The following is a 20117-nucleotide window of genomic DNA, read 5'->3' as shown; positions in this document are numbered from 1 at the left end:
ACTGCCTCCCACTTGTCAGGTGCATCCCCTTGCTTCCCTACACCCTACATCACCCCCTCATGTAACCACATCCCCAAACCCTCTCTGACTCAGAAACCTACCCTAGCATGCCCCCCCCCCCCAATGCTTATGGGTCAAACCTGTCTCTGCATCCCTACAGCTTCCCTCCGGCTCACCTCCACCTGCACACATTCCCCTCCAGGCTCTCTCGCAGGAGAACCTCCTTCTCCAGGCAGAGAGGAAGCCCGTCTCTCACTCAGGCTGTGGCCAGAACATCTTCTGGGCTCCCTTCTAAACATTCCAGTTCTTCAGGGGCCTGGCCCGGCCCCATCTCCCCTCTGCCCCACAATGAGACTCCCCACGTCCACTGTCTGGCATGGAATCACACTGTCCTAACTCTCTCTTGATTGCACATCTGTTTGTCTACTCAGTGATTTCGTAAATAACTCAAGGAGAGAAATTACATTTTCTTCCGTAGTCTCAGAAATGAACATAACAAAATGCAAGGCATGAGCTAAATACCTAATACATGCTGGCTCTGTTGAACAATTCTCTATTCAGATTTCTTTATTTTTAGATTGGATCCAGTTCTTATTAAGTCATCCACACAACTATTAACATATTTCTTTTCCATGTACAGCTATTTATACCACTAACATTTTATGTAGTGACCTCTTTATTAAAATTTTTTTTTTGAAAAATAGTTGATTTACAGTGCTATGTTAGTTTCAGATGTAAAGTGATTCAGTTATACATATATATGAATACATATCTTTTTTTTTTTTAATTACATATTCTCCCGTTACAGATTATTGCAAGATATTGACTTTGGTTCCCTGTGTTATACAGTATAGCTCCTTGTTCCTTATCTATTTTATCTATATGCAGTAGTGTGTATATTTTAATCCTCAACTCCTAATCTATCGCTTCCCCCTCTGCCCTTTGGTAACCACAAGTTTATTTTCTATGTCTGTGAGTCTGTTTCTGTTTTGTAAGTAAGTTCATTTGTATCATTTTTTATATTTCACATATAATCAATATCACATATTTATCTTTTTCTGTCTTACTTCATTTAGTATGATAATCCCTGGGTCCATCCATGCTACTGCAAATGACATTATTTTATTCTTTCATGGCAGAGTAGTATTCCATTGTATATTTATGCACCACATCTTCGTTATCTGTCAATGGACATTGAGGTTGCTTCCATGTCTTGGCTATTGTGAAAGTGCTGCAATGAACATTAAGGTACATGCATCCTTTTGGACCATGTTTTTCTCTGGACATATGCCCAAGAATGGGATTATGGGGTCATATGGTAGTTCTATTTTTAGTTTTTTAAGGAGCCTCCATACTGTTCTCCACAGTGGCTATATCAATCTACATTCCCACCAACAGTGTAAGGGGTTCCCTTTTCTCCACACCATCTTCAGCATTTATTGTTTACAGGTTTTTGAAGATGGCCATTCTGACTGGCGTAAGGTGACACATTACTGTAGTCTTGCTTTCATTTCTCTAATAACTAGTGACACTAAGCATCCACAGTTCTTCAGGCCCTCTCTACCAGATCTAATCCTTTGAATTTATTTATCACCTTCACTGTAAAATCATAAAGGATTTGATTTAGGTCATATCTGAATGACCTAGTGGTTTTCCCTACTTTCTCCAATTTAAGCATGAATTATACAATAAAGAGCTCATGATCTGAGCCACAGTCAGCTCCAGGTCTTGTTTTTGCTGACTGTACACATCTTCACCATCTTCAGCTGTAAAGAATATAATCAATCTGATTTTGGTTTTGACCATCTGGTAATGTCCATGTGTACAATCATCTCTTGGATTGCTGGGAAAGGGTGTTTGCTATGACCAGTGTTTTCTCTTGACAAGACTCTGTTAGTCTTTGTCCTTACAACATTTCAATAGGCCTTGGGTTAGTCACAGAGAAAAAGCAGATAATCAATGCTCTGGGACTCACATTCTCAGCATCTGCTCTTGGTTAAATGTTGTCAGATCCTGTTTTTATTCTCCTATCTCTCTAGGGGCCAAGGCCCACCTACATAACCACAACCCCCCACATCCTTGGCACTGAGGATTTAAGTAAGTCCACTCACTTCTGGATGGCTGAGGGCACACAGAAGGATGCAGATACATGTGGCTGCCTGACCAGTTTTTTTCTCCTTTTAAGCCTTCAGTCTGGGGCCTCCCTGGTAGCTAGGACTTTGCCTTCCAATCCAGGGGCGGGGAGGGGGTGCCTGTGGTGGGGTTGTGGGGGTTCAATCTTAGTTGGGGAGCTAAGATACCACATGCCTTGCAGGCAAAAAATGAAAACATAAATCAAAAGTAACACTGTAACAAATTCAAAAATACCTTAAAAATGGCCCATACCCCCAAAAAACAACCCACCTTTAGTCTCACATTCATGCAGAGAACAGAATCCTGTCACCACTCACCATTCTCAAACACCTCTTCCAGTCTATAATATCATCTGGAATACCGAATGCTAAATGCTCGGCACCCAGGCTTTCCCGCCGGCAGTTTACAGTGACAGACAGAAGCTCCTATGGCAGTCAAGCTGGCTCCGCCTACAGTTAGTCTGCAGCCCCTAGGGGAGCGCAGGGTCCTTGTGCCCTGCCTGGAGCCCCCGTTCCAGCTCTGCTTATCCTCACTGCAGATGTCACCTCCTCCAGGAAGCCATCCATGCCTTCTTTGCCTCCCATCCCGACAGTGGCCTCTATTTTCACTGTTTGTCTTTAGTCACATGCTGGATTTTGGTTTCCTGAAGGACAGAGCCATCCTCTCTGGCCAGTGACAAGCTTCCTTTTTCTTTGATGACCTGAAGCTCAGTGTGGATGTGTTCCTGTCAGTGGGCTCATCTAATCTGAAAGCTGGCAGCCATTCTTTCTTCAAATACTGTTTCTCTGTCCTGCCTCCTGTATACACCATAAAACCGTCTCGCTCAAGCCACCACGTCTCTTACTGGCTCTTTTCACATTTTTTTCATGTCCTTTTGTCTCAGAGTTACAGTCACAGGGGCAGGTCTGTATCTCGTCACTGTTTCACAAACTCTAATCCCTTCTGGCTGCATTTAATCTGTTCTGCTCATTAGACTACCCCTCTGAGTTTTAATTTCCATGACTGCATTTTTCCATTTTAGCACCTCCCTTTAGTTCTTTTACGAATCTAAATAGCTGGGTATCATATCAGACCATCTTTTTAAGGGTTCCAATTCCTTTCTTTTATCACCATCACCATTTTAAACGTAGTTACTCAGCAGCTACTCTGGGCTGTGGGAGGAGGGCTAATGCCCCTGCCCATTCGGCTTAAGCCCCCTTGTCCTGACCGCAAGACCATCACGTTGCCGTTGTTCTGTTTTATGTGCTTTATGTGTCTCTTGGAAAACAGGCGCCATGTCGTCTCTAAAGGCTTCCGAGTTGTGATAAAGTAGAGAAGGAGAGAGAATCAACCATTCTGGACCCTGGGCACTGCTGAGGGGTCCTGGGAGGCAGGGGCTCGGGGAAGCCTCAGCCTTGAGCATACAGGGCACAGCTTCAGGGATGCCTTAAACTTTAGGCCAGTCACTTGCTGAGGAAGCAAACAGTTTAAAGTCGAGGAGAGATGCTCGAGGTCAAAAGGGATCATCAGAACAAAGTTATGGGAGGATGTGCATGATGCTAAGACAAAATGTAAGAAGGCTGGTAGCTTTTTCTGCAGAGAACAGCTTAGATGTCCAAATACTTTGCACATGATGAAAAAACTGGGGAAAACATCAAAATTAGCCACGTGTCTAATATTTACAAAATGCAAGAGAAATGATGCCTTTGAGAGCTTTTTATTCTCCTTTAGGTAAAGAAAAAGAACACAAAGGGCTTCAGGCATCACATCTAAGCACAGTAGTCTTCGTCTTTATATCTTAAATGCAGCTGCTGCTGCTGCTAAGTTGCTTCAGTCGTGTCTGACTCTGTGTGACCCCATAGATGGCAGCCCACCAGGCTCCGCCGTCCCTGGGATTCTCCAGGCAAGAACACTGGAGTGGGTTGCCATTTCCTTCTCCAATGTATGAGAGTAAAAAGTGAAAATGAAGTTGCTCAGTCGTGTCCAACTCTTCGTGATCCCATGGACTGCAGCCCACCAGGCTCCTCCATCCATGGGACTTCCTAAGCAAGAGTACTGGAGTGGGGTGCCATTGCCTTCTCCGAAATGCAGAGTCTATCACTTTTCTCTGCTTTAGGAGGGTCACAGTCTAGAGCACAGGGTCCCCTGAAGGAACACACACTTCTCTAACCAGCGCAGGGGGACCACACTGTGTTGCTTGTCCCTGGACTGGGTGCTGGACTGGCAGGACTGAAGCCCCCTTCCTGCTTGGGCACTGCAGGCCTGGCAGGAGAAGACGCTGGAGGCTGAAGCACGTGGCATGTGCAAAGGGACTGGAATGGTTTCAGAGAAGGGGCAACATCAGGATGAGGTCTGCAAATGGCACAGAAATTGGTTCCATGGTGCCTGAGACAGAGGGAACACAGCAATCGGCCAGGAAGTGGAAGAGAGGAGGGGAGTTAAAGGCTGGTCGACAGTGTGACCATGTGTGTGCGTGTGTGAAGGACATACGAAGGGCGAGCCCAGCCAAGGAGACTAGATTTCACTCTCTAAAGAAATGGGTCCCTATGAGGGCAGAAGAGTGACCAATCAAATCCCTATTTGAGAAGGAGCCCTCCATGGCTGTGTGTAAAGTGGCTGCATCCAGGTAATGGCTGCAGGCTGAGGGGCGCTGAGGAGGGGAGGGGGTCACCAAGATTTCAGACTGGAGTTGGCGATACCCAGATCCCAATAGTTTTTTCAAGTATTTTTTAAAATCACCATGTGCAGTAAGAAATACGTTTGAACATCATAACCCAGTGTGCATACTTATATATGTGCATTTATACAGACACGTGTGTACATGTACACACACACACACACCCCCAACAGTGAGCTGGGGCTGATGGTCCATGGCCCCACCATGCTCACCACCCTACCCGGGAAAGGAGGCGACCAGAGCTGTTCTGCCTCAAACAGAGGATGTGTTCTGCATGGCTGTTTCCTCTACAACACCATTGACTGAAGGTGGCTGCTGATCCGGGCCACCTCAGTGTTGTCTTTGTTACTAGGGCAATGCTTTATCAGTCCCTGTGACTCGTGGCTCTTTCATAACCTCGTTGGCTGATGATGTGGCATGGGCTTCATTACGTATTTGAGGCTCACAGCACAGCCAAGCCATTAGCAAACTCCTTATCTGCACTACTGATTTCTGGAGTCAACCTGTTGCTACTCTTAAAGAGGTCGCCATATCCAACTTTTCCTCTAATTTTAGAGAGTGTTCTGAAGATGCCTGAAGCCCTAGTGTAGAGTTTTTCTTAAAAGAAACAACATGTGATGCTAATTTTGGTCTCGATGACCTGACCCTGCAGAGCTTTAAGTGGCTTGGCCTGCTCCTTGGACCGTCATGGCAGAGGGAACTCAGCAGCCGTTAACACTGAAGGAATGGGCACTGCTTCTGTTCATGAGCCAGAGCACGAGCATCCTGGAAAACTCATTTACAAAGCATGTTCACGGTGTCATTTTAACAGCTACTGTTTAATGGGTGTTCAGTAATGTGTGGGGTGCTGTGCTCAACAACAGACATGCGTCATCTCACGGTCTTCAATCAGACCTACAAGTGCTATCATTTTCTAGAACATGAAAAAGATGCTTGGAAGATGAGAGAAACCTGCCCAAGGCCACACAGCCACAAGGAGTAAGCCATGAGTCAAACACAGGTATGTCTGCCTTTAGAAGCTGCATTCTTAACTGCTGGATTACATTTTTTCTATTTCTCTAAATATGTTTTTCTGAGGCCTAGCAAAGCCAACAGATTTACCTGACGACCATCGAACAAGCAGTAACACCACAGCGTAGTGTCAAGTCAGCCTCCTCCACCACCTCCATTCCCTGCAACTTCATAGCTGCCCCGGCCCAGTACCCAGAACCCATGGGTCAGCAGTACCCACAGGTGGACAAGACACAGGTGAAAAGAAGGAGAGAGAAAAAGCTCCTTGAGATCATGGGTGCAGAGTGAAGCTGGCTCTCCCACTTCACCCTTCAAAGTCAAAAGGAAAACAGAAGAAAGAATTCACATTTAGATGCGGCAGGAAAAACATGAAACTAAGTATGACCTCAGCCTAATTCAAGGCAGCTGTATAATCTACGCATTAGGAGGCAGAGAAACAGTTCAAATGCTGGAACAGAGGTAGTAGGTGGATTAAATAAGAACACGTGTTAAAATATTTAAAGGCCATTAGAATCTTACCACGTGGAAGCTGGTAACAAAAATGGACACGAATGAAATAAAGTTAACACTTCTTTCTTTCATAAGAGTCTAGATAAGGAAATGCACAAAAAGAAATTCTTAGTACTGGGAGCTCCAGACGCAGTACCTCAGTGAGAGAAGAAACTCCACAACCCAGTCCATTGAGGTTACAGAACTGCGTATTTACATAAGACAGATTTCACAATCCTGTCACGCGCAGGCCTCGAAAACGGATCAATAATGTAAATCAACTGCTCTTAAAAAGTTAAAAATACTTCTCTGTAAACAACTATGAATCTCAAAGCTGGATGAAGTGTGGCATGAATACTAGGAATTATTAAAATTCAAAAACCAAGTTCTTCAAAGTAAATTATGAGAGAACAATTTATCCCGAGCTCTTCCTCCTCAACAAGCCAGTATTTCAGTCCTAACTCGGCTCCTGTTCTTGGATCTTTGCTTTTTTCTCTGGCAACACACTCAAGAATTTAAATAATTACTAGGCTTTGTGGAGCAGTCATTCAATATAATGTTCCACCTCCTAAACCTCCTAATTTATTTTCCAACAAATATTTGTCAATGGCAGTTGAAAGTAGCCTGTTTTTATTTAAACACTGCCATGGAGCAGGATCCCAGTCTGAGAAGTTTAAATGGAACACTTACTTCAAAAGCAAAATTCATTATGATGAATGTGCCAAGTGAAATTAGAACTCCACTAATGCTGATTGGATACATTCTTCTGAAGATATTTTTATGACCCTTGCAATTCCCTATTAACACCCACGCGGGCTGCATGGGAGATGTTCTCACCACTCGACACAATGTAGGTTATTAGACTTAATAACTTTCCATCTCTCAGGCTGACTGAATAGTCTGCAGAGAGGAGAACAGCTGCAGTGTGAAAATACTACCTTTGAAAGGAAGAGAAAACTGGACGTGACAGGTCTTTAAGAGCACAAGCAGAGGAAACATGGTTTTGTTTCTTTAAATATAAGAATTATAGACCTAGATGGTCACCATGGAAACCCAATACACAAAACATCTGAATGTGTCAGCCTATGGAAAATGTACAAAATGTCATGAATGGTTCTGCAGATAACAAGTTCAGGGAGGACAATCAGTCTGTAGATGCGTCCTCACAGTGGTGGTCAGCAGGTCTGGGGCATTCGGATGATAACTTGCTGGAGGATGGGTGCGTGAGAATGGCCCTGTGGGTTTACATGGGATCTCCTGGCACACCTGTCAGAGCAGAACCCAGGCTCCATGGGAGAAGGGTCCAGTGAGCAGCACCAGTGTTCTTACAGATCAAACCGACACGGGCGGATGAAAAACCCCTCAGTGCTGCATACATGATTATAAACACATGGTGCTGCAAAAGGAGGGCCTTACGCTCCTGGTGGCCACTAAATATATGGTGGCTCAGATGACCTAGAAAGAGCGCTGCCCAAGGAGGGCATCTCCTTTCTCCAAGGTCACTGACGTGCGGGCCTCTGAGACGACAGGCAAGGACAGTGCTCCTGAGGACTATGCAGACAGAGAACGACAGCACTGCCTCCTTCCAGGGCTGGCCTGGGGAGGGTGGTGGCCAAGCACAAAGCAGGGTGGGTCAGGAACCTGGTGCCAGTCCCTGCACGGGGCGGGCCCCCAGCCTCAGGGCTCTCCCCCCAACCTCCTCCTTCCCTGTTCAGGGGGGTGAGTGCAGCTGCTTCACCATCAAACTTTTCTTCCCGTTTCACACAAATACCTCCAGCCTGCTTGGCCTGTGCCTGATGGAAGTCTGGTCTTCACAGAGGAGGGGCTCAAGGCCAAAGACGGCATGCCCTGCCTTCTGTTCTACCTCTCGAAAAGTACTTGTTGGGCGAGGAGAAAGTAACCAGCTAAATTCCAATTTTCCTGATGCAAAGAGGACTTTTCCTACTGCCCAAGATAAAATATGCTTCCAATACAAAACAGCTATTTTTTTGCACGTCTGCCCAATAGCGGCTCAGTTAAAAACAGGTCTGTCAGACTGACATGGTTTCCGCCACTGCTTAGTTCCTGTCACGCTGCAGATAGTGGAGAAGCGGTAAGAGGCAGCCACAAGGCAATTTTCCATAAGATGTGTTAATCTTTATACAGTCATCCTCAAACAGCCATCAAAGTGAATTTAATGACAAATCAGTTAAAATAGATTACTTTTAGGAACTTGTAAGGATCAGCCAAAAAGCAAAACGCATGTGACATCTCTTTGGTCCTCCCTGGGACGCATATAATTGTCACCATCTGTGCTGACTGTTCTGTCCGCCCGGCCTGCCCCGCCCGCCTCAGATTCACCCTGTGCCCCTCCCTGTCCTGTGCAGAGGTGAGCTCTGCAGACCGCAGGCCTGGATCTGCATCAGCTATGACCTCCTCACTCTGAGGCTTCTAGCTGGGCTTAGCCCAAAGGAGGCCCTGTAGGAGCTCAGCGGCTGGAGGAGTGAGAGGTCGGGGGTCCCCCCACCCCATCGTGCTCCGACAACCAGGCAGACCCTCTTCTTTTCCCCACTGCTGTGTCCTGTGGTGCTCACAGCCTCCAGCTCCGCATGTTCCCAGATGCCTCAGCAGCCTCACCGGTTCCCGTAACCCTGGCAGCATCCGCAGCAACAATCCCATGACTACACCTGTGACTGCCCACCTCGCCTGGCTGCCCCTCCTTCACCCCCTGGTCAGCAGCCTGAAGCTCCCAGCTGGGATCACTCACCTGGACCGTGTGGACCAGGTCGGCTGCTAGGCACTGCTTCAGCTTCTCGTCGCTGCTGGTCCCGTGAAGCACCAAGTCTGGCATGTACGTGGGGCAGTATCCTGCCAGGAGGGAGCGGCCGAAGTTTCTCACATTGGGGTTGCTGATGCTCTGAGACCTAAAACAAGACCAGCCATCAGCACGCACAATGCAAACGTGCTCCCTTTTTGCACTGCAGTGGGAACAAAGCCCCAGGGACACAGGTGAGAGAAACAGATCCAGGGACGGTCACATAAGTTCTCTGGGAAGCAGGTCACTGGCGCGGGAAGGGAAGGGAGTTAAAGGGAAAAGGAAATTTCCTGAAGAGGAAGAGCAGGAAAAATCAGATATTCTGGTGGCTGGTTGTGAGTCTGTTCTTGTGCCTCACAGACCTCATCCTCCAGGCACTGGGTCGGGAGAGAAGAAAAACTCCATGTGTGTGTGGGGGGTGCGGGGGGGGTGGGGGGGGTGGCGGTGTCATTGGCAAAGTCTGGATCCAGGAACTCACACACCTGCATAGGGGGGTGCCAGGACAGAGAAGGGACAAACCTCTAGTTACTGCTTTACAGACCAGGTCATCTGCTGATGCTGCCTTAGGAAGAGGTGCTGTTTCCCGACCACCTGAAGCTGTCCTGATCACACAGGCAGGGAAAAGCTGCTCGGGGGTGTAACCCACCACTACATCCACCCTCCGCCCTCTGAGGCTGGGCGTCCATGGCCACAGATCTTCCTCAAGGATGGCGAGAGATGATATGCCTTGCTCCCCACCACCACCGCATCCCTCAGTGGCCGGAGAGGCAGCATCTGACCCGGTTCCCTCGACCTCCCGCCGGCCTTACCTGGGCAGCGGCAGCTCCACCTCCAGTGACCCTTCGCTCTGGTCATGGTCCGCATCAGGATCACTTCCAGGACCCAGGTCCGGCGAGGCCGCTGCACATGTGTCGTCATCACTGTCTCCGAGGGCGCTGTCGGAGCTCTCGTTCCGGGGGAGGCCACCTTCCACCCTGAAGCTGGCATCGCCACTGGGCACAGGAGCAGTGCACCCGCTCGTCGCGGGCGCGTCTGCGTCCTTGCCCCTCTGACCCCCCGGCCCTGCTGGCGCACCTGCAGGGCTGGCAGGTGCGCACCGGGCGGCAGGTGTGCCCGGAGCCCCAGCAACCTCCATGGCAGCCTCGGTCCTGACATCTCTGCCCACCCCAGATACCCCAGGGGACCGGGAGCACATCAGAGTGCACTGGTCCTGGCCCTCCTGGGCTGGGTCAGCAGCCGCCCCAGGCCCGGCCGGGGGTTCCTGTGCCGGCTCTGGCTCCGCACACCTGCAGGCCTGTAGCCGCTCCTCCATTGCTTTGGTGCGACTTTCAAAGTCCGACTCTGGAGACACGGAGCTCCCAATGTGGAAGGTGACCTTTTCCCAGGGCGGCCTGTCCCGGAGACGTCCATCAGGGCACGGCCTGGCCGCCGACCGGTCTGGCAGCTTCTTGGGCATCTCCCCTCCTGGCTCCGCCCCGATGGCTGGAGGGCTCATCTTCAGCCCGGCGCCCACACCTGCACCGCTGGGGAGCCTTGCAGAGCCGCCTCGAGGGGGCTCCTTTCTCTCCTCTTCCCCGCATGATGCGCCCTGAGGTCTCCACGCGCCGTGGGCTGTCAGGCTCTTCTCCAGGGCCCCGCCTCCTTCTCCATCAAGTTGGGGACACAGGTCTCTGGGGTCAGCATCTACCGGGACCCCAGCCAACCCCTCGGCCGTGGTCACGGGCAGGGTGGGCGGCAAGAGGGCAGGCTCATTTCTCACCGTGACCACCACGTACTCGGACTCCTCCACCTCCCCCCTCTCCAGGGCGGTGGTGATGCTGCTCCCGTGCAGTATCTGCTCGCCTTGCGCGGGGCCCCCACTCCACATCAGCTGGTTCTCCTGCAACTCTGAGCACCGCACGAAGTAGGTCAGCACGTACAGTATGCGCTGCACCAAATCCTTCTGCTTCCCCAGCACCACCGTGCGCGTCAGCCGCACTGGAGAGCCGATAGCTCCGTAAAGGTCGCCTAGAGGCCAAGTGGACACAAAGACACAGTCACCTGGGTGAGCGCTTCAAGGCTGTGTCAGCCTGAACAGGAGAAACACGGATGCCGTGTTCCCAGACCAGACTCACTGCACACACCCGAGGCACAGAGATCAACTCCTAGAATGACCATCTTTTCGTTTCCCTCTAGGGTGGAATGTCTGCCTGGGCAGCCCTGCTCTGGGTGCTCACGGGCAGTGTGGTGTATGCTGGGTGCAGTGCAGGGATATGCTGGGTAAGCACCAGTGTGTACACTGGGTTCAGTGCAGGTGTGCGCAAGGTGCAGCATGGGAGCGTGCTGGGTGCAGTGCTGGCATATGTTGGGTGCAGCATGGGTGTGTATAGTGGGTACAGCACCAGTGTGTATACCAGGTCCAGGGCTGCGTGCAGTGGCATGCACACAGTCCCCCGTTTGCAGGCTGGGTCTCACCATGCAGGTCAGTGGGCCAGCTGGCTCCATTCTTCCCAAGGACGGCTAAAGCCAGAGCCCTTATTTGTGACCAAACCAAATCATTTATTTTGGAAACTAGAATGATGAGATCTTTTTTAGAAGAATCCGAGGACAAGAAGCCTTGGGGTTACATCCAAATTCTGGGATCTCTGAGTGGAAGTGCAGTGAATCAATTCAAAATACTTAATGAAATGGTTTGCTCAATACACAGGAGGCATCAAGTGGAATCAATTTGATTAACAAGAAAAAAATCACTTGGTCATGAATAATGAATCTGATTTTTTTCTCTTGGGTCATATGGAAATTCTACTGGAGAAAAATGCACCATAAGTTATATCCTGACATGCTGATTAAAAACTGGCTAAGGTAGAAGAAAGGCAAACCTTTGAGAACCAGCAGCACAGGCTTCTCATCACAGGTGTCTGTCCAGTGCCTGACCATTACAATTACTGCATTTCATAAAATCTGAGTACTACCCTTGGTAAGGTGTATCTCTGGTACTTTGATAATAATATTGACAATTACAACAAAAAGCCAACACTTCCTGACTGCAGGCACAGCGCTGAGTGTTTCACATAGATTTATCCCCCTTACATCTCTGCAGGAGCAACCCTGAATCAGAAACCACTTTGGGAATAATCAGAATGCTGGTATAAATCAAAATGTGGAACAACCCTAAGTAAAGGAGAGGAGATACATGGTGACAGTTACAGGTAAGAACTCAGGAATCTGGACTCCATCTAGAGGGAGCGGGGGAGACAATTCTTGTGAAGTCGCTCAGTCGTGTCCGACTCTTTGCGACCCCATGGACTGTAGCCTACCAGGCTCCTCTGTCCATGGGATTTTCCAGGCAAGAGTACTGGAGTGGGGTGCCATAAGGTTAAGACTGAGCAGAAAGTGATAGGACCCATCAGAGGTGGGTCCTCTCCTCTTGAGAGGATTCCCAGAATTAGACTCTGAGAACAGGTAATGGGCAAGGCAGAAGTGTAGCCACACGATCCCCTCTATAAAAGGACTAAGTTACAAACTAGTAGAACTTTACCTCAGAAGCTTTTGCACCTGACTGAGAAACCATGCAAGAATTGAAAATAACTCAGAACTGCAGCTGCTCTCTGGACAAGCACTTTTGTTTGAGAAAACTTTCTTGACTAAGAGCATATTACTGCTACTTCCTGTGATCACGTCTGCTGTGGCTGCGGAGTGTCAGGGCCATGTCAGGGATTCACACGACACTACTGTTAACTCGGCCCCAGTGTTCATCAAGAAGATGAGCAGGAACACGGGCGGAGCTAGGTGGCAGTAGGGCCCATCCCGGCAAACTCTCAAACGGGCCTTGAAATCATTCAAGACAGACCTTCTCTGTGACTGAGGAACAGTGATTACAAGCACATTAGCACCAGGCATATTCCTGGCCATCTATATTTTCCTGTTTGCTGTGACTTGGTGAATGTTTAATAAAAATAATAATAACAATCATTGGAAATAAGTGTCTCCCTGTCAAAATATTGCAGTCCTCGATGTTCTGTAATACTGGAAACCCAACCATCACTTAACCCTTGGCTTCATAAAGCTCTCCCCTGTGACTGTACCCCAGGCTGCACCCCATCCTCAGTCTGTCCACAGCAGGCCCTGCTGGATTGTTGGGGTGCTGGGGGGTACTTCCGAGAACATATGCTCTCCTTTGAAAGAGGATTTTGGGCCCAGAGGAAGGGACTCTGCCTAGTTATACCAAACACATGGAACTGATATCAATTAGTTAAACTTCACATGGCAAGCACAGCTAAGTAGAAATATACTTATCTAGTTAAATGTACACTGCTCAATTCATGCTCCTTTAAAATGGGTGACTGGGCACCAAGAAACACCATGTTTTCTAAACATCTGGCCCCCTTCTGTCACTGCTGAATAAGTTTTTCTTCAAGCCTATTGTCCATAACCAGAACGGCAGTGCCTGGTCCTCCCTGGGAAGAACCCAACGACCCAGAAGGAGTTGGGCTCCCGGCTCCTTCCTCTGTGCTGATGGACTGTAGCAAATCCCTTCAGGACACCTGTAAATCCTTCAGTTAACTCATCTGCACCTAGGATCCCCCTAACGTGGGAAACACACCCTCCTTCCTCCTCACACACTTCGTGACCCAGGGCACAGAGAAAGACAGCCTTATTATCTGTAATATAGTGAGGATGCAGCAACAGGTTGAGAATGAGACTCTAATTAATTAGTATGTGCAGAAAGCACCTGAAATAGAGTGTGGCTCACAGTGACAGCTTTCATTTCATTACTACTAGAATATGCTCTTTCCCAAGTCTGCTGTGCCTGTCCCCTGTCTGCAATTCTTTTCTGGAAAATGCTGCCCTTCTAACTCTGCACCGAAGAATTGACGCTTTTGAGCTGTGGTGCTAGAGAAGACCTGAGAGTCCTTTGGACTGCAAAGAGATCAAAGCAGTCCATCCTAAAGGAAATCAACCCTGACTATTCATTGGAAGGACTGATGCTGAAACTGAAGCTCCAATACTTTGGCCACCTGATGCAAAGAGCCAGCTCACTAGAAACGACTCTGATGCTGAGAAAGACTGAGGGCAAGAGAAGGTGATGACAGAGGATGAGATGGTTGGATGGCATCACCGATTCAACTGACATGAATCTGAGCAAATTCCAGGAGATGGTGAAGGACAAGGGAAGCCTGGTGTGCAGTCCATGGGGTCACAAAGAGTCAGACATGACTTAGCGACTGAACAACAAGTGTGTCTTCTTTGAAAGCCCCCTCTACTCACTCCTCTATCTCCTGGGGCCCCTGCCATGTTAACAGCCGCAGCAGCAGAATGGACAACAGGCCACTTAAGAGATAAGCAGTGGGGCTCCCACAGCAGCCATGAGTCATCACACCCCACAGCACAGGCGGAGAAGCAGAGGCACGGAGGTCAGGCTGCTTGCCCGGGAGGCAGGGTTTTAGTCCAGCCGTCTGGCCCTGGCCCTCACCCTCCGCACTGCACACTCTCTCTCTCTCTGTGGGCTGGCCTCTGCCCACCCCACCAAAGGAGTGCTCAGGACATTCTCAATACAACCTGCCTCCTCCACAGGCAGCAGGCGTCCCAAGAGTGAGCTGCCTGGCATCGCAGCCCTGGGTCCAGCTGACGGACGGGGTCGTGGGACAGAGCAGGTATGCAACTCTGACTGGTCACTGCAGGCTCTGCTGTTGAGAGGCTCTGGCACCCACCTCTCCCACCCTGAGCCCTGGTCTCACAAGCCCATGCTCCGCCAGCCGCCACATGGCACGCCAGGTCCCTGTGCCAGGCCTGAGCGCGAAGCTCGGAGGAAGTAGCCCAGGGGGCGGTGGACAGAAAGACAAGGTCTCTGCCCTCAGCTCAAACTTAAAAGGTAATGGAATCACAGCGTGTGCTTACTTTCTTTTTTCTGACTTTCCTCCTATCCAGTCCACCCTCTCTAGGGCAGTGGGCCTCAACCAGGGGGTGTCCTGCCCACTATGGGACACTCAGCAATGTCTGGTGACATTTTTCATCATCACAACTTTGGAAGAGGGGTTTTCACTGGCAGCTGGTGAACAGAGGCCAGTGATGCTGCTAAACATCTGACCAGGGATTTCTCTGGTGGTCCAGTGGCTAAAACTCCGTGCTCCCAATGCAGGGGCCTGGGTTCCATCTCTGGTTAGGGAACTAGATTCCACACGCTACAACTAAGACCTGGCACAGCCAAATAAATATTACAAAAAAAAAAAAAAAGTCTGGCCAGGCACGGACAGCCCCTCTCCCCACAACCAACAAAAAATTTTCTGATCCAAGTGTCAGCGGTGCCAACATTAAAGAAGCCCACCAGAGGAGGAGCCGTGGCTTCCATGTGGGAGGACCCAGCAGGCCTGCATGGCTTTAAAGAGAATGAGGCTCTGGTGGGGTGAGGGTCCCGCTTTACAGGAAGAATCTGTGGGCCAGTCTCCTGTTCCCTGCCAGCCCAGTGACACCTGGGAATCGCTGGGTAGGATGGCTAATATCAACCGAAAACGTTGCTGTTTCTTCACTTCCACCCCACGCGGCCTCTGAATGGTCACATCAGGTACTGACCCAGCTGCGCCCAGAGAGGATTGTACGGGTGTGTCTTGGCCAGCATGTTGACCAGCTGAGAGGTGCGTTTCTCAGAGAAGGCTTTGATGGGTGGGTGGTCAACGGGCATGACGGTGGGTACCCAGGCCAGGTGGTAGGTTAGGACTGCAGTCAGCAGGGCAGCAAAAAACCTTGGAGAAATGGGAGGAAACATAACCAAGTGAGTCAACGCAGGAAGAGGCAGTCACCCACAGCACGTACATGGGCGAGGAACTGCCGTGCAAGGCCCCAGTGGGCCGCCCTTACTGGTTCTTGTTGATCTGCTCTATCAGGAGTGTAAACTCCTTGAGGAAGCGCTGGCACAGCTGGGTCCTCTCCAAGGTGCTGGACATCATGGCCAGCCACACGGGCTCGGCGATCCTGGGCACGGAGTACAGGCTCCAGATCGTCCCTCTACAGAAGAGAAGGGGAGCAGGGAACTGTCACAGGTGTCGTGGTGGGTGACCTTTGCATAAAGGAACCCAGAAGAAAACAGTCATCTGGATCTACGGAGCCCCTAAGGCATTCAAAGCAGAACATACACAGGGGTCAGGTGCAGGGCAGGAACAGAGACACAGCTGACTTGTGGACACAGTGTGGGAAGGAGGTTGGGGGTGAACTGGGAAAGTAGCACTGACTTATATACGTTACCGTCTGTAAAACAGACAGCTAGTGGGAAGCTGCTGTATAGCACAGGGAGCTCAGCTCGGGGCTCTGTGATGACCTAGAGGGGTGGGATTGGGGCGTGGAAGGGGAGCTCAAGAAGAGGGGACATATACGCATAGTAATGGCTGAATCACGCTGTTGTACAGCTGAAACTAATACAACTTTGTAAGGCAATTATACTCCAATAATAAAATGTTTTAAACAGAAAACTACAAATAAAGTAATATGAAACAGGGGTTGGTAAACAAGGACACAATGTACAGGTCAAATCTGACCTTTCTTATAAATAAAGCTTTACTGGCACACGGCCATGTGCATCATTTCCCTATTATCTTTCGGTACATTTGCACAACAGAAAAGCTGAGCAGCTGCAGCAGAGACCCCTTTTCAGGAAACGTATACTAAACACTGATGTAAAATATCCTTTAAGATGCCTTGTGTCAGAATCTAGGGCAATTTTTACTGGAAAAGAAAATAAGGAAGAAAAATCAAATATGCTAGACTGAAAATGTGACCAGAGGCAACTCAACTCTCCCAATTTCTCGTCAGCACCTTCCTTCTCTGAACCAAAGCACTTTATTCACTTCACATGAAAAAGCTACATAAATGTCTCTTCTTCACTATATTATTTACTAGATTGTTACACAGACTGACAGAATCAAATTCTTAGGACAGTACACTGTTAGGAAACTGATGAGTCTAGTCATATCATTTTACAGATTAAGAAACCGAGGTGTAGCAGAGCTAGGTTCCTCGCAGCAGACACACACTCCGATGAGGACGCCTGGTGCTGCGGGCTCTGCTCCAGCCCATGTGGCTCACGGGGGTCTTTCCAGGGAGCACTCTGACTTAGCCTAGGCTTCCATTCCCCACTGAGAAACTGGCTTTAAGAAGCACTGCAACAGCCCTGCTCAGCCTGTTGACCATGAATCCCACGTGCCCCCCAGAGCAGACCACCTTTCTGCCTCTGAGGCTAGGACACATCCCCTCTCCCCGGTGAATAGACACGAGGCATATTCTGACCTCAGTCTGGGGCCATGTGCATCAAGGAGCTGGGACACACAGGATCCTGCCTTGGTGTGCCAAGCAGAGCATCTCTGAGCAGGCAGGAGGGACAAGTTACAGCCACACAGACCTGGGGTTCACCTACTGAAACCAAGGCCGCCAAGCACTAACACACCATACTGTCATTGTTTCTGAGCAGCGGTTTGCTAACGTAAGAACAAGACCCATCCATCCACAGTGAGGCCTCTGATCCTGCACTTTAAGATCTGGACCTTTCGTTAAAGAAGTGTGCAGACGCTCCAGCACAAGCCAGCCTGGATCTGCCACAGCAGCCTCAGGGCGCCTACACTGCAGGAGGTTCACTAGTCACCACACTGCCACCGAAATACACAGCTGCACATATTCCTTAAATATCTGACTTAGTCTGAGCAACCCCAGATAACGAGTCATGTGTTACTGGAGTACTTTACACATAACTCAGGGCTCAGCAAAGACTGGATGGAGACTTTGCTTCAAGCAGCATCTGAGTTCACCAGCCTTTACCTTAATCATCACCAAAACCTCCTAATGTTCTAAGACTTGTAAACATTTTTGTTCTGCAGCTAGAGAGGAACAGTTAGATTCGTTCATTAGCTCGTGACTGTTTCAGAGGGGGCTTCCACTCCCCGCCCAAGAAGCCGGCTGTAAGGAGAGCTGCAACAACCCTGCTCAGCCTGGTGATTGTGAATCCCACCTGCCCTCAGAGCAGACTGCCTTTCTGCCCGACACAAGGGGCAAGACCTCTAGAAAACTGGTCTCCAGGATACAAAGGTCATCAATCAGGAACTCACAGTAAAGATACACTAGGGTGACCATGTGATTTATGTCCTGAGGAGGACCCTCACGGGGAGGACACCAGGTGTGCACAGGACGGTCCTGACAAACTGGAGTGTAATGTCCCTGACACACACACTCTCCCCACTTGTGCTCTGGACGAACATCTGGGCTTCAAGTTTCTGCATCTGTAAAATGGGCCAAGAGTGCTTACTCTGAGGGTTTTTGTGAGATGACATGAGACATATGAACATCAATTTTCTCCATTCATTCTGGTAGACAATCAGATCAAAAACTGTCCCTCAGGCAGTCATGAGGATAACTTGGTGCTGGTGACTTAAACTTTTGCTGCTTCAGGCCTTAGCTTCCAAGGAAGGAGCTGCTAAAATAACCAATAACTGCCAGCCCCCAAGTCGGAATTTGCCCCCAACTCTGAATTCCGAGTCATGGTCTCCATGCATGTGGAGGTTCAAGGTTGCTGCTCCACAATGTCCCTTGCTGGGTTTGCCAAACGTTGCCAACTTACCTGAACTCCCCTAGAGCTTCCATTAGACGGCTGACGTAGAACTGGACACGGAGACTCGACTCTGCTATCTTCCTGCAGGAAATCATGGCCTTCGGTGGAGAGAAAAGAAGCCACTTTATGGTGAGACGACATTCCTTCACAATCATCTACCAGGCTTTATTCATGAGACAAGGTTACAGCCCACATGGGAGGCAGTAATTCCCTTTCCCAAAGCAGTGAGCACCTGCTGACTGGCATCAGTGTGCCTATGGATCTGTCTACCACTGCTGCCGCCAATCCACGTGCCCCAGGAAAGCAATCCAGTAGAGAGAGCCCGCCGCCCTTACAGCCCTGTGGGGCCACGTACTGTACTTTCAGTACCTTTTCAATGGCACTCTTCAGCCTGTTCATGTGAGATTCAAACAGGGGGAAATGAGAAAAAAAGAAGTCCTGGAAATTTCTCTGTGCCTCTTCCTTCTCGCATAGTGAAAAGATGATGCTTATGGCAATCTTCTTCCTCCGGACTATGGCCGGGTTGGAACTGCAGGTTTCTTCGGCCAAGCTGAACGTCTCATCCATTGACCTGGAAGGAGAAGGGGTTTGAGGAGTCGCCCTGCCATCAGTGGACCACAGGGAAAATGAGCCATGAAGCCAGGGTGACACCCTGACAGCCTACCAGGGCATGTGGTCCTCACTCAGAGCACATCCCCTGCTAAGCCGTCCTCCTCCATCAGATTCTATTGTGAAAATGAAAACCTCTACTTGATACTCAGTGTTATCCTTACATGAAAAGAAACTTCAGTGAGAACTGAAAGTAATTTTAAGTGCCCTCTTATTAGACACTTAGTACTTTTCCCTTGAACTGTGTTACATCAGACTGGTGGTATTTTGGAAGGGGTGTGAAACATCTGTTGGCTCAAAACATAGGCCCTCAGTTTTAGCTGATAGATACCAGTAGATAAGACTCTCTGAAAGGGAAGGTCCACTGCGGTCCACTGTGTGACCGGGACATCGTGTTTGGACATTTACTAGCAGCCAAGGCTTGCCTTCCCAAGGTTACTAAAACTATTAGATGAAGTTACTCCTCTAAATGCTGAGACTAAGCCACGTGACCTTGAACATTCTCCAGCAAACCCTCCAAGAAGAAAGAGCCCCCTCTTTTCTACTATAGTCAGCACCTGGACCAACTTAACGTTCTGTGCAAAGACTCTGCTTCTAGGATGAGAGAAGTATGAAGCCAACAAACTGAATGCATATTCAATTTGTTTTAAGGGGTGAACCTCACAAATACAGCCAATCCAGGTCTCTCCTTTATTCTGAAAAACCAGCATATAACCATGTAGCTGCTAATAGCAAGAGTGAAAGATTTTTTAAATTATTTTGTTTTTTTCTATTAAAAAAAAACTAACACCAAAGCAAAGGATGTGCATTCATGCTAAGTCACTTCAGTTATGTACAACTCTTTGTGACCCAATGGA

At 49.1% G+C, this 20117-nt stretch overlaps 1 protein-coding gene across 7 annotated transcripts in view; it reads right to left on the bottom strand.

Moving 5' to 3' along the window:
* Positions 1–20117, bottom strand: part of FNIP2 (folliculin interacting protein 2) — a 130328-nt gene that overhangs the window by 14237 nt on the left and 95974 nt on the right. For all 7 annotated transcript variants that reach the window (XM_025267981.3, XM_025267984.3, XM_006073900.4 and 4 more), the window contains 6 exons: positions 19021–19222; positions 18661–18749; positions 15918–16064; positions 15633–15802; positions 9893–11090; positions 9036–9192 (listed from right to left, as the gene is read on the bottom strand). In XM_025267981.3, the coding sequence (XP_025123766.2) occupies positions 9036–9192; positions 9893–11090; positions 15633–15802; positions 15918–16064; positions 18661–18749; positions 19021–19222 (1963 nt within the window). The remainder of the gene's footprint in view (positions 1–9035; positions 9193–9892; positions 11091–15632; positions 15803–15917; positions 16065–18660; positions 18750–19020; positions 19223–20117) is intronic.

This window comes from Bubalus bubalis, chromosome 17 (genome assembly GCF_019923935.1).
Source record: "Bubalus bubalis isolate 160015118507 breed Murrah chromosome 17, NDDB_SH_1, whole genome shotgun sequence".
NCBI lineage: Eukaryota > Metazoa > Chordata > Mammalia > Artiodactyla > Bovidae > Bubalus > Bubalus bubalis.
This window is presented reverse-complemented; position numbering and strand designations above follow the sequence as displayed.